The sequence below is a fragment of the Cyprinus carpio genome, chromosome A13 (genome assembly GCF_018340385.1).
Source record: "Cyprinus carpio isolate SPL01 chromosome A13, ASM1834038v1, whole genome shotgun sequence".
In the NCBI taxonomy this organism is placed as follows: domain Eukaryota; kingdom Metazoa; phylum Chordata; class Actinopteri; order Cypriniformes; family Cyprinidae; genus Cyprinus; species Cyprinus carpio.
In genome coordinates this window covers 19783100-19798367 of record NC_056584.1, presented here as the reverse complement: position 1 = coordinate 19798367, position 15268 = coordinate 19783100, and the positions used below count along the sequence as shown (strand labels likewise).

General features: G+C 36.0%; 1 protein-coding gene across 2 annotated transcripts in view; it reads right to left on the bottom strand.

The window, feature by feature from the left end:
• LOC109101205 (ADP-ribose glycohydrolase MACROD1-like) overlaps positions 1-15268 on the bottom strand; it is a 510464-nt gene that overhangs the window by 19929 nt on the left and 475267 nt on the right. Inside the window, exons 12-16 of one of the 2 annotated variants that reach the window (XM_042769231.1) lie at positions 10676-10711; positions 9895-9939; positions 7975-8040; positions 4671-4765; positions 2291-2366 (exon numbers count right to left, since the gene is read on the bottom strand). In XM_042769231.1, coding sequence (XP_042625165.1) covers positions 2291-2366; positions 4671-4765; positions 7975-8040; positions 9895-9939; positions 10676-10711 — 318 coding nt within the window. Of the gene's footprint in view, positions 1-2290; positions 2367-4669; positions 4766-7974; positions 8041-9894; positions 9940-10675; positions 10712-15268 lie in introns of both variants that reach the window. The other variant, XM_042769233.1, reaches the window with a different exon arrangement.

Genomic DNA, 15268 nt, shown 5'->3' with positions numbered 1-15268 from the left:
ACTGAAGCTCAGCAGCCATCGCAGTAAATCTCACCTGCATGCAGGCGAAGAGGCGATATCGACTCCCACCGCAGGAGCCGCAATACACCACAGACAAAAAAAACGCCCTCCATTAGCAAAGCCAGACTTATTCATAGGTACCTTCAGGCTAAGAGAACTTTGTTTAATTTATGAATCTTTCACAAACTTATCGAGTCAACCGTGCAGAGGGGAAAAGCATGTGAGCAAGTCAAATGTGAGATTCACTTCGAACACAATTTCAAAAAAGTAAACAAGTCTAGGCACTTTACAGAGCAAACAATTTTATGTTTTTAATATCGATGCAGACTTTTGAAACTAGTCTCTTGAGCTGAGGGCCCCTTATTTGTGTTATTCGCTTCCATGGTAGTCAGTCATTTAGTAGATGCTTTTATTCAAAAGCCAATCCCATGCTAACACATGCACAATCATTATAAGACTTTATAAGTTACACAAGCCGACACACCTGCTTACAACTGGCAGCAGTGCCCTAATGACCATATGCCAACAGCGTTCAGAAACACTCGGCTGAGGTGTTATGGAAGGCTGTTTGTGTGTGAATGTGAGTGTGTTTTTGCTAAAAGCACCGTATGGTGAGGTGCTGAGCTTGGCTTTATCCTCTTAAATATGTTGTATCCATCTCACCTTCTCTGTGTTTAACATCTGGTACTGCAACATTTGTGTGTGTGTGTATTAGTCTGTCGCTTGTGTCTAAATGGGGATTGTTATCCATTATCTGTGTGCATAACACTTTTTGTGTGTGTGTGTACGCAAATAGTGGGCATCATTGAATGAATGTGTGAACACATTCCAGACACGCCTCTGTGTATCTATACTATTGTATGTGTGTCTGTTTATGTGTAACCTTGCTTTATATTAAGACTAAATGTGGCACTTTCATTTACCATAAATAGGGTATAAAGTAGGGATGTATTTTTTTTCTTTTTCTCATTGCCAGTGAAAGAAATGCTTAACCTTTAGAAAACATGTTTTATCTTCCACTCATTTTATGTGAGATTTTTTGCCAACCTTATACCAAAAATTGTACCATTTAAAACCAGATTCAAAATAAATAAATAAATAAATAAATCATAAATAAAAATCCTAAATTAAACATATTATTATTAATAATAAGTTTTTATATTTTATTTTTCAATTTTATATATATATATTAATAATAAGTTATTAATATATATGTTTAATAGGATTTTATATATATATATATATATATATATATATATATATATATATATATAGTGTGTGTGTGTGTGTGTGGGTCAACAGTTTGGAAACATTACTATTTTTAATGTTTTAGAAAGAAGAGTTTGCTGCTCATCAAGCCTGCATTTATTTGATCAAAAATACAGAATTTTTTTTTAATATTGTGATATATTATTACAATTTAAAATAATTGTTTTTACAATTAATTATACTTTAAATTATCATTTATTTCTGTGATGCAAAGCTGAATTTTTAGGATCATTATCACACGATCCTTTAGAAATCATTCTAATATGATGATTCATTATCAAAGTTGGAAACAGTTCTGCTGCTTAATATTTTTTCAGAACATGTGATACTTTTTTAGGATACTTTGATGAATAAAAAGTAAAAAAAAAAAAGAAAAGAAAAAGAAGCTATGTTTTTAAAATATAAATATTTTGTAATAACAATATACACTAAATATATATATATATATTAAATGTTTTGTAATAACAATATACACTAATTATATATATATATATATATTTAATAAATAAATAAATATAATAAAAAACGTGGCAAAAATACAGTAGGTGCAAAAAATTAAAATAAATTAAACAGTAACATAGCAATAATGATTGCAAGCCAAATACAAGGAAAATATAAAATAAAATAAATTAAACATAGTAACATATAATAAAATTTAATAGTTCTTACAACAAATACATGTGATTTATCTTCTAAAGCATTAAAGTCATAGCCAACCCAAAAATGAAAATTGTAATGATTTTATCACTCTCACATTATTCCAAAACTCTATTTGAGAGAAGATATTTTGAAGAATGTTGGTACCACACTGTTTCGGCTCATATTTATTATTTTTTTTCTTTTCTCTATAAAATGGGGACTGAAACAATATCTTCACACAGAAGAACGACACGAGGATAAATTATGACACAATTTTCATTATTGGGCGGACTATCCTTTTCCTATCCTATCCAAAGTATACATGGAATGTGCCATGTACATCTTTCTCTTTCTTTAATTAGGTGATCATACTCAGTTTTACCTTCCATCTGTTTTCCCGCTTCATCAGGCTGGCCTGTCTGCATCTTCTTTTCTGGGCTACCCCCTTTCTCTTCCCCGACAGACTGAGACAGATTAACATATTAACGGATAAAAAAACAAAACAATGTTAATTCAGTAACATTGTCCTTTCCGATTTGCTCACTTCTCAAAAAGCTCCATTCATAATTCATCCAGTTCAGAATTACTGTCCCTTTATTTTCTCATTCAGATCCGGCAGCTGGTGAGATTACAGTTATATTTTTAATAATGGGGCTCTGAGACAAATTTGAAGCCATGCCCTCAAGAGTGAGGGGAGGACAGCCTCATTTGAGGCTGAGTAATCGATCAAGGAAATGGCAAAAGGAGAGAGCAGGCCTTGATGATGCTCATCTGTTGCCTAAGGTGCCACACACACACACACACACATACACAGGGCATATTTACTATCTGCCAAATGCAGAAGTGCATTAGACTACTGGATCTCCTGTATGAAACTTAGAAGATTAAAAACACGACAGCTGTTTTTTCTGCCATCTCATACTGCCTCAAACGGCTGGCAGCTTTTTGACAGCATATGCATGTGAGAAAACACTACGCTATGTTTTTGTTTTCAGTTTTTAAGTTGTCTGCATTTAACAAGGCTGTGCGGTCACAGATAGCAGGCTCGTATTAAGACGTCAGCGATTTGTATGTTTGCCGAGTTTCAAAAAACGGTTAAACACACACAAGGGCAGATTTTAAAACCTGTAACGGCATTACTAAGAGGATTTTCATGACAAATTGAGAGCTTAGGAAATTCCTTGGCATCCAAGCTGCTAACCAGCCATCACGACGGACTCTGGAGATGCTTCCAATTTCTGCACAGAGGCTTTTCAGAAAATTTAAATTTCTGCACGCATATACATAGAAAACAATCAGTCAATACACATTCAAAAAACTAAAGCCTTTTTTGAGAGGGAAAAACTGTCTGTCACATCTTGATAACAGGAATAGAGGCTTCCAAGCTGTCAATTCCTTTAGGAAACCTATAATGACTTTAGAGGGCTGCTGAATGCCATTATGAATGCAATAACATTAGATAACAATATCTCACATCAAACTGAATTTCATTAGTGGAACGACTTCACAAACATACATTTTCACTAAACATTTAGATTTTAAATGATAAAACAACACTTTTTTTGGTTTGGAAAACTTTCATCCACTAAAAACCAGCTGGTTAAAGAACATGAAAAAAAAAAGGGCTAAGGAAATTAATTTTGAGAAAAGGTTAATCATTTGTTTGCAGATGCCACAAGATGTAATATTCTGTGAAAATGCATTTTAGGCCATTCTCATAAACATAATTCCTCATAAAGTGAACAAATCTCACTTAGTCCATTAGATATTCACTGACATTACTGGCCTTATCAGAGAGAGGAATAACCAGATCCATAATATAAAAACTGCAATGTGGTAGAAGTATGTTGGATACAATGTTGGAGCCAGTATTATCAGATTATACCAGTCATGCTAATTATTATATATAGATATTTAGATGATTAATAAAGTCTGTGTTTACACTTTTTGGAGGAAAAGGAGCTACAAATCTCCTGCTATTAATAAAATATACACATTACCTTTAAAGGGTTACTCCACCGCAAAATGAAAATTAAGTCATTATTCACTTACCCCCATGTCGTTCCAAACCAGTAGAGGCTTCGTTCGTCTTCGGAACACAATTTAAGATATTTTGGATGAAAACCGGGAGGCTTGAGACTGCCCCATAGACTGCCAAATAAATAACACTGTCAAGGTCCAGGAAAGAATGGAAAGCATCATCAGGATAGTCCATCTGTCATCAGTGATTCAACCGTAACGTAATGAGGCGATGAGAGTACTTTTTGTACACATAGAAAAAAAAAATGACTTTATTCAATAATTCCTCTCCTCTGTGTCTCTCCAAATCAGCGTAACACCATTTTGGCAATTCTGAGCAGTACGACAGAGCGGAGGTACAGCGTACACGTAAAATACACATAAAAAAACGCCGCCTGTGTACAGCTCAGAATTGCCAAAATGGCGCTACACTGATATGGTGCTCATACTTTCCTGGACCTTGACAGTGTTATTTATTTGGCAGTCTATGGGGCATTCTGTTTTCATCCAAAATATCTTAAATTGTGTTCCGAAGAGGAACAAAGCTTTTACGGGTTTGGAACGACATGGGGGTAAGTGAATAATGACAAAATTTTCATTTTGGGATGGAGTAACCCTTTAACACTGTTTTATGTGTCTTTTTTGTATCTTATTAACCTGAGCTCTTATGTTCTGTGATCTGTCAGCATTGACATGTTGTTGTTCTTCTACACCCAGTGTGTGAATGATGTGTAAATCTCACCTGCAACTTGCAGGTCTTCTCCCTTTTCTTCTTTCTTCTCCATTTTGTGTTCGCTCTCCTGTTCAACTTCCTTCTCTGCTTTTGGACTCTCCTCCACTAAAACCCAAATAAACACACATAAATAACATGCATCTGGGAGATATATGGGAGATATTTGCAATATATGTTAATATGAGTTGAAAAGATTAGATAATATGCAACTTACATAATATGAGAAATATGAATTTAATATGATTTATAGATTATTATTGTTTATGTATTTGATGGTTTTTTTTGGTCTCTGTATTGGGTAATGTATCATGGGTTAATACTAACAAACAGTAGAATAATCATGTTTTATTAACTATTAAAAGACTATCCTTATGAATGCAATTCTATAACGTCACACAAACTGCCTCCTTATTGGAACAACTTAAGACATACAAATAGAATATTTGGTGGATTTATGTTGTTTTATTTATTTTTTAAAGAATATTTGCTGATTTTTTGTTATTTTAATTCTATGGTTATTTGATGTGTTTCCTTATTGCAGAGTTTAAGACGGAGACGGAAAGCCTTTTCTCTGGTACTCGACTGGATGAGCAAAAGGTTCTTCATTGTGTTTGCAGTGTGTGTGTGTGTAATGTTCTGTGAATTTGTATTTATAGGCCATTGATCATAAACTTATTCCTCATGATTAATCATGTCTCTTTAGGTGCATTCAGGGTATTCACATGACATTGAGTGGCCTGATCTCCAGAGAGTTGGTGTATGTATATGTGGTTGTTTGTTTATGATCTCCATCTATGTGTGAATTACTTAAGCAATAAGGATTAAGCCTTGCTCAGGGTATGAACATTATATACATTTGTGGAACTTGATGAAATTGCTAAAGATTACATTTATTTGAAAATGATGAGAAACTTGCCAGAATTTACATTGCTCAGCCTACAGTGAATTTGAACTGTCACTTTAGTGGGCTTTAGTGGGCTGTAGTTGGCTTTTAGTGGGCAGGATTTTATTGGGTAAGGGTTGTGTTGAGTAATGTTGATGAAGAAACATGTGAAATGTGAAATGTGTGGTTGTTTTTTTTTATGTTGCCAAGGCTGGCTCAACAGCAATATTATGAAATATTATAATTTAAAAGAACTATTTTCTATTTAAATATTCATTATATTTGTAATGTATTCCTGTTATGGAAAAGTTACATTTTTAACAACCAGTCTTACTCCTATGTTTGTGTTTTGTTCCTTTTTCCTTTATTGATTGTTGTATTATTCGTTTTTGGTCAAGAACCATTTCTTATTATCAACAATATTGAACAAAAGTGTCCTGCTTAATTTTTTTTTAATAAGATTTTTTTTTTTTTTTAAGTTTATAATGCTGTCACATTAAAAAAAACAACAACAACAACAACAACAACAACAACCAACAAGTCAAAAAACAAAACAAAGGTGAAAAGAAACATCTGAAGGCCCCACTGGCTTAGCAATTCTTATGTTTTAGACTCAAAAATTTGATGTTTGAGCCAGCAAATCACTATACTCACTGAAAATGAGTATAAATGAAAGGCGTGTGCTATATATTGTGAGATGAAATATTGGTGGACGAGCACTCAGATTAACTTGATGAGTTCTAAATGGTGGTTTTATTGGAGAGAAAATAGGCGACCCATTGCTTCTTTGGGATGAACTGGAGCAGCTGTTTCAGTTTCCCCATCTCATCCCTACACCCTCTGTTGAAGGGATGTGGAGAATCAGACAGTGCCCAACTGTGCGGTTCCAGCTAACACCTTGTGTCTTCTCCTGGAGTGGGATCTCTCCTGTTCCGCAGAAGACATCATTTTGGACTTGCCCACACACACAAACCACTCACATCAGATGAAAGCACAAAACAGATTTAATGCACACGTGTCCCACCCTGACTCCATCTGCGTTAAAAAGAAAAGAAAACATTCACAATTGCAAACAAAAAACAGATATATGCTTTGAACATAATCAGTGGAGGAGTAGGAAGTGTGCTCTCTGTATTGGGTGTTTGTGCATGGGTTAATACTACCACCTGGGCTATATGGAGCCCCGGAGGCCTCTGTCCCTCATTTATAGATACCGAGACTCATGTAGCGTCCTGCAGGAAAGTAAGATTTATATCACCCGCACACACTCATAGCAGCTGCCAGAGGACTCTTGATCTCACTGCATCCCAAGAGGAGCCCGGATTGCTCACTTTACTGCTAATTTTTTAAGTAAATGTATTTCTGCGGTGTGGGAAAGCTGATTTCAAATATTAAACTGATGTCTAGACTGTTTTATCACTTACTGTCAGTGGTGCAGGTTTTATTTGAATATTAAAACTGTATTTACCTCATTTCAAACCACAGGTGGTAACATTGCGGGTAGGTCTGCGCAATATATCATACTTAGTGAAATATTGCACGGATGCATATCGTGGAATGTGAATGCTGGATATGTCATATTCTGTTTTTAAATGCTCTAAAAATATTCACCTTAAACACAATTCATTTTTTTTTACTGAATCATATTGTGCAGCCCTAGTTGTGGGTTAAAAACGGATATGTTTTGCCAGCTTTGAACACCGTTTGCTCTTCTTCAAGAACAGCACAGTCGAGATAACAGTTACAAATATTGATATCCACCTAATTAACATATTAGATTGATTTCTGATGGATCATGCAACAATGAAGACTGGAGTAATGGCTGCTAAAAAAAATCAGCTTTGCCATCACAGGAATACATTTCATTTAAAAATATATTAAAATAAAAAATATATATATTAAAGTTATTTTAATACTTGTAATAGTATTTTGTAATATTAGTTTTTACTGTATTTTTGACCATAAATATTCCCTTGGTAACCATAAGAGACGGTGCAAATTAAAATCACTGAACAAATCAAATGTAGCAATGAACATAACTACATTCATAAAATAAAATTAATCTAGATTAAGGAACATTGTAAAAATGGGTGTTCACTATTAGTTTATGATATCTTAAATAATTGTTCCAAAAAGGTGTTTTTCAGTGATGCCATAGAAAAACAATTCTGGTTTCCCTATTTTTTATAATCTAAAGAAACTTTTATTCTCTATATAATATTTTGTAGCATGGAAAGACTTCCTGTATGTTAAAGATGCCAATAAAGAACCTGCATTTTTAAGAGTGTATACATTAACAATAAATTGTAAAGTGTTATTTAAAAATATTATAATATCCTGAGTCAAAATTATGTGTACGCTTACAGTTTTTTTTTTAATTACAAGCAAAAGCTAGAGCAAAATATGGAAGCAGGCACACTGGAGATGTTACCTGTATGGTCACCCTTTTCAGGAGGTTTGATCTCCTCATCCTTGGATTCAGCATCAGGGCTCTCGCCTTTGGAAAACAAACAGACAGAAAAACAATTAGCCTAGGTATAGTTGTCTCAAAAAATATCTGAACACCATAAAGACCCACATGCACCTTTAAATGACAGACACCAAGGCAGAGACAACAGTATGGGCGTCATTCAATTTGAAGATAAATTTTATTTTTGTCAAGTTTTTCCTGCTGAAATGACATGTATTTAGCTAAATTTGTACAAACTCTTAATTAGTAGGATTTGATGCTGTTTGCACACAGATATATGGCCATATATATTGAAAATATGTGAACAAATAATTATAAATGCAAGTAATAATGTATACACACACATACAAAAAAAGAACACACAGAAATCTCATAGAAAAACAAATGAATGAACAAATAAAACAATGCAGATACATCTTTATGTGCTGGTCGGCACTCGTGATTCATGAGTCGCAGGTGCTCAGCGCTCAGGTAAATTCAGATTTAGCCTCTGTCTCTGCACAATCTCCAGCTCTGCCTCACCTGGTCTTAAAAACTTCTCTGTTTTGCTTTTCTCCTGGGAACATAATTGCAAGTATCTATGGCTCTTGGGTTCAGTCCAAGCAGAACATTTGCTTTGCCTCCTCTGCCTTAGGAAACTACTATTAATAATGCTCATAGCTACATCCGTCAGTGCCGGTAGAGGAAAAGTTAATCAAAAGTTGGCGATAAGGATGTCAAAAAGCACTGGTACTTTGGTACCAAGCTGATAATCCTAACCCAAAACAAAACTATGGCTGATGAGTGTACAAATGCGATTCAGAGCTCTGCAGTCAAAGTGACATTAACTGAATGCTCAATTCTAGCCGAGCAGAAACAGGCTGTGGCTGGTTTTGTCCTCAGGGTTTGAACGTAAAGTTTCTATCGCGCTACATGAATACCCAGGGGGAGTCTGGCCATGCTCCTCTGAGTGTATGTTTGTGTGTGTGTGTGTGTGTGTGTACAAGCAATCATTTCAGTGTGTGCAGTGGTGTGTGTCTGTCGATGCACATGTTCTGATGTCTGTCTGTGTACGTTCGTGTGGATTGGAGCGAGGTGTCTCATTAAACAGATGCAAAATAATGTGTTTTTCTAACAAACTAGTATACACACACACACACACACACACACACACACACACACACACACACACACACACACACAATTGTCATGGTAATAACTGTATCTGACAGCCACTCTCCCTGTCCGTAATGAGACAAGTTCAAGGACAACAGAGCCAATCCAGATCCTTCACTGAATGGGTACAGTGTGACACATGAAGCGTAAAGACTGTGGAGAGACCCAGTGAATTTTCTCGCTCACTAGCATGTAGACTCCATGTGTTTGGGTGAGATCTATGTATACTGAACCACAAAGACGACCTATTTCGAACCTACTGTTCTCTGATTCCTATTGTTCTTGGCTACAGGATATTCTGAGAAATCAGGAAGAATGTAGTAGTCTGAAAAAGTATTGGTAAACTTTTAGAGACTAAAGTCATACTTAAATATGTATGAATGTCAGATACTGAACCAAAGGACATCTGCAAACAAATAGTGCCGGAGGTGTCAAGTGAACCAGAAAGTGTCCAAAATAATATTTTTTAAATAATATATATCTTGTTTTATTACTTAAAACCTTAGAAACTTATTTTTGTTAAACGATTTGTGAGAAAATCATGCTATATTTCATAAAATTGATCTGATATTTTGTTATCTAATGTAATTTCATTCACAAATTTTTTAAGTGTGTCTTAAGTGTTTAACTTGTTAGGGACCACTGTATGTGTTGTGAGCATCATCCCGTTGGTGCTTTTAGTAATCTAGACTAAAATTTAAAAAGAAAAACAGAATGAAGACAAACCTTCTGGCTCCTGGCTATCCATCGTCACATCTTTATGTGATTCCTCTGAAATCAAACAAGAGAAAAGCTTAATAACAAGATTTGTGTCTTTCTTCTTAAATCCCATCCTCCTCCTCAAAAAAAAAATGTTTTGGTACTTTCATCATACTGTAGTGGCTAATCCTATATTAAAGAAGAGAGGATGATTGTTATCTAATCACTCCTGCTGCTGGCAAGCAGAAATGAAAGCAAAAATTCCTCTGTGAAGAGGAACAGGAACGACTCCAGCTGATGTTTGATTATCAATCAAGATTTTTCTTAATGGTTCACTGAGGATGAGAAACTTTCAGTGATTTTGATATTATAATTTGATATTACAGCATCACACATCACATCATATTTAATCCCATCTTCAATATAGTTAGCAAAGTTTTAATTATTTAAATTTAGGATGTTGTTTGGCTCTTGTTCTGTAGTTGAATTTGTTCTGAGTAGAATAAGCCAATCAGTAAATTGTAGTAGATAAAATAACTCATTAAGTACTGACAAATTGCTTTTGCTCCTAAACTGTGGTGCCAAGATGATAACATAAGCTAAAAATACTAGGTTAACAAGACACAGGAACATTTTGATGTGTCTTTCAGAAGAGACAAGCACTGAAGTTAATCTGCAGGCCTGCTCTTCTTGCTTGTAAAATATAACTCCTCGGAAATGACTCTGTCTCAGGGTTTTGCATGAGAAGGTCAATGCCAGGAAAAATTCAATTCTCTTAGCTTTGAACAATAATACACAAAAGACCTACCTTGCTGGCTCATCATTTCTTCATCCTGCTTTTCACCTTAAAAAAAAAACATGTATTACAAGTAAACATTCTACTGAAATACTTCTATCACAGAAAGAGAGAGAGAAACACAAAGAAACAAACCAAATGAAAAACTTCAAGCAAACCAAACCAAAACAACAACAAAACAGGAAAAGGCAAAACAAAACAAAACAAAACAAAACAAAACAAAACAAAACAGAAAGAATCTAGGCTAAAAAAAAAAAAACACAAAGCAGGACAAAAGCAAATCAAACCATAACCAGAAAACACACAAATCCCTAAACAAACAAACAAACAAACAAACAAACAAACAAACAAACAAACACACACAGACACATTACAACACTACTACAGCATCACAACCCCAGCACATTTATGGGTATGTTAAAAAGCTGTTCTGGAGATTTATCTTCTCTCAAGATGCTTTATAAAGTAGTCCACACATTTGTCTGGAGGAATGCTCTACTACCGTGGTCATGTTTTACATCAAATATTTATAATAGCTCTGGCATACTGGATGTTTCATCGCTGCACTAATTTTGTGCTCTCTCAATATCTCTAGACTGCAAAGAGTGCCGTCCCAACGGACAGCTAAATTCATCTCAGCGAACCCCACACAGAACTCCCAGGAGTCCGCAGCCGTGCATCCCACGGGCTTACATGAATGTGTTTATCCCAAGTGGGTTTAATTTTGTCCCTCTCAGTCACTTTAGTCCTCTAAACTCGACATCTCCTTATACCCCTTTCCTCTTCTCAGTTACATCATGATGCTCTACCGGACTCTCTCTCTTTAACCCAGATGGGGTTTGGGATGAATTGGACAATGAAGACCCTGAGACAAATAATCCGCTGTGCTTGACAATAGCCATTACGCTGCTGACATAATTGGCTTTTTTATCAACCTGGTGTGAGAAGCAATTTTCCAATGTCTGAGCAATTTATTTTCTCACCACATACTCTTAAAATAACAAAAAAATAATACAAACACAATATGCCAAATGACCTTCATAAAAGGTACTGTGTTTTGTCGTTAGCCTTGCCTCTAGTGCTGCTTCACACCCACTCGACCCTCTAGACTTCTTCCTAAAATATCAATAAACCAATAACAGCAGATTATGATATAGTGACTTTTTATTCATTTAGAGGGAAGAGGTGGTTTATGCTGTTTTTGAGTGATTGATGTTTTGATTGTTTTGTTAATTATTTTGTTTGTTATGTTTGGTAATTTTGTTGATTTTGTGGACTTTGATTTAGTAACTTTAAAAATGCTGCATTCACAGGAAGGAAGAAAGGTATTAAGTCATATTCAGATCCATGTTAACCCAGGATCCTGTGTGTGGGTTTAAAGTACTGACTGAGGCACAGTCATAGCATCTTTTTGCTAAAAAGGCCCTCGTCTTTGATGGTATTCTTGTGAGGAACCTGAAGATAAATTGGATTCTGAAATCCTAAGAAGATAAATCCCCTCAGTTTCAATGTAAGGTCATACGATCACCATGTACACCGCTAAGGAATGTTGTTTATAACCTGGACACAAAAGCTAATTATTCTGAGAGATGAGAGCTGAAATGAGTCATGCATGCTTTTGTTATGGCCTCTTTCATATGGGAAGCAGTTAAAAGCAAAGAACACAGAGTTAAAATAGTTTAGAAGTTTTAAAATGTAAGCTATTTTCTTGATTTTAAAATTACACCGGCAGTTTTATTAGCGAGAGAGACATTAAAATAACCCAGTATGGAGTAATCACATCCATCAAAAATGACTCCAAACAACAAAAACTAGTGCAAGCAAAGACATAAAGACGGAGTACTGATTCTGAAGGAAGAGAGAGGACATCTGAGGCCATGGAAACAAGCATTTGGTGTCTTGTTTCATTATTTTATGATTTTAAAAACTAATATGCTGAATAAGGATGTGAAGCTCAATGCAGTGACCCAGCAGTGAGTTGTTCTACCAGCAGATGGCAGTAGTGTAACAGAGTTTAGATGATAGACGCTACCACACACTTGCACACAAATAAACAAACACACATTCAGGAGGAGGATGGTCACTTGCATACACGCAGAAAGGCTTCTGTGAGCCATCTAGAAAATATTTCTAATTCCATACATTTACAGTCGCATTACTATGGATCTGTAATCGGACAGGATTAAACAGCACACTAGTCTGAGTCTGAGCACTTCCTCCGCACGGTGGGGAATTCTCTTTCCTGTCAGTTAGGCCCTCCAAAAACAGTTCATGGTGAAGATAACCGTCAGCATGAAAAATGTATGAGACATGAGAAAGAAAGGTGAATTAGAGTGTCACAATCAACAGATGCTGCTCAGCAGCCCAGCATCTTCCTTCTGTGTGTGTGTGTGTGTGTGTGTGTTGGCTACCACTTTTAAGAGCTGCACGAAGCTCATGCGGTGCAGAGTCTTTTGATATAGTGTCTCGCTCTCTGCCAGGGTCGGAGCTTAACAGCCGTGTTTCCAGCTGTGCAAAACTGTGGACTTGGAGACACTTGAGCCTCTATCTACAATATACAATTGTAAAACTGCCCACCCTTGGTATAAATGCATCACTGACGCTTGACCCCTCCTGCTCTGTTTTTCTTTCCATCCTCTTGTTGTGTTTTCTTTTCTATTTCATTGGCTCTATCTTTCCCTTACACACACATTGTATCTTTCTTTCTGCCAAACACATTTGGTTCATATTATTTTTTTTACTTCAATTTTGTGAGTATAAATGGCATGAAAAACCATTTATTGCTGAAACATTTGCAACACGTGTGCAATAAGAAATGTGTTAAAATATGATAACATGATAATAATAGTGCAAACGGGGTAAAAAGCAAAAAATAAAATAAAATAAAAATAAGAGAAAGATGGAAGCAAAAATTTATTTGAATAAAAATGAAAAAAAAAAAATTAGCATGCTTGTTATATTGCTAAAGCATTTGCAGTTTACAGTTGCAGTAACATCTGTTATAAAACAAAATTACAGTAGAGTAAAAATACATTAAAATTAAAATACAAACATTAGAAAAAAATATAAAGTACATATTATTTTATATAAAATTAAGTAAACCAAAATAATAATTGTGGTGATTTTAAACAGATTTTATTAGGCTACTGATATGCTGGATTCTTTATCCCACATGAGTGTATATTATATTAAATATTTTAATAAACAAGTGCTATTTATTTCTTCAGGGGTAAATCTTTTTTTTTTTTTTTTTAATAAGGGAATAATACTGATAGCACCTTTAAATACGTAATTTAGAAGGTTATACTAAAAGAAAATAAGACTAAATGCACTATGAGCATAAGTTTGGTGATACAGATATGCCTCCTGTCCTTTTCTTTCCTCCACACACCGACCTGCTCTCTTTTTCTCTTCCTCTACAAACATGCCCCCTCTGCCTTCTACATCTGCTGAGTACACAGTTAACAGCTCCACCTGCCGCTCCGCATCCTGATTCACCCATCTAACCTGTCACCTCCTAATCTCTAAAATGCCGCATGTCACACACGCTAAACACACACTCACCCCACAGGCCATCTGAAAAGCTATCCGGGGGCGCTAAAATGCTCAGTCCAGTTCTGTGAACAATCCTTCTCTGTGAACAATCCTTCTCATTTCTCCACACAACGATCCCCCCATGTATGGATTTCATGTGGATTACATCACAAATCACTTTATCCCCAAGAACTCTGTCAAGAAGTCCAGGCTCTTCACCCAAGCAGCTCGTCTGCTTTCTTAAACCACAACCTGATGCTGATGGGTCGGATTGAATGGATCGCCGCGGCCGGGCTTCAGCATGTCTGCCCTCACTGAGACTAAACCCGCCAGCCACAGCTAATGCCCTCTGAAACCCTTTCTGTCTGTTTGTCTCATGATTTGACCGACTTCTCCAGAAAAAGAGGAGCCTCTGAGATTCACACATTCTTTTGCTGTGAAGGAAGGCAAGTGGGAGCTTATCTGGAATAAGATATTGTTTTCCTTTACGCTCCTCACAGGTAACCCGTTAAGGAACACGGAGAGAGTTCCAGATCAGTGCTTTCGGGGCCAGTTGTCCCCTGAGCATGTGAATGTATGAAGTGCTGCTTTAGGGAGAACAGCACTAATGCTTCTCTGTCATTAGCGGGCTGTCTAAAAGGCCCTCTTGCTCTAACCTCAGTTAGAGAGCATCCCCTCAGGGAGAGTAGTGAATGTGTAATACAAAGCAATATCCCACCACGGCTGTATATCAACTTCCTCTGTTCATGAAAAACAAAGTTGCGGCCGGCGGGAATCCAATAGGCGAGCCTTAGCTGCAAGCTCTGGCTCAAGGGTAATGTGCATGCAAAGCTCATTTCTCATGAATCAAAAAGGTGATTTCAAAAACATATTTAATGTGCCGCTGTACCTTGTTCTCTGAGTGACACTGCGTTAGAGCAAGTGCATTTGATGTTGGCGACAGCACTAGAGGCTAACACCTGTGGATAAATCATACAGTGCGCTGCTTTAAAGCGCTTTGTTCTGCTCCTCACTGCCTCGTAACAAACACTGTGGTTTGTTGGTAGAGCTCAACTTCTGCAGAGCTAGTTT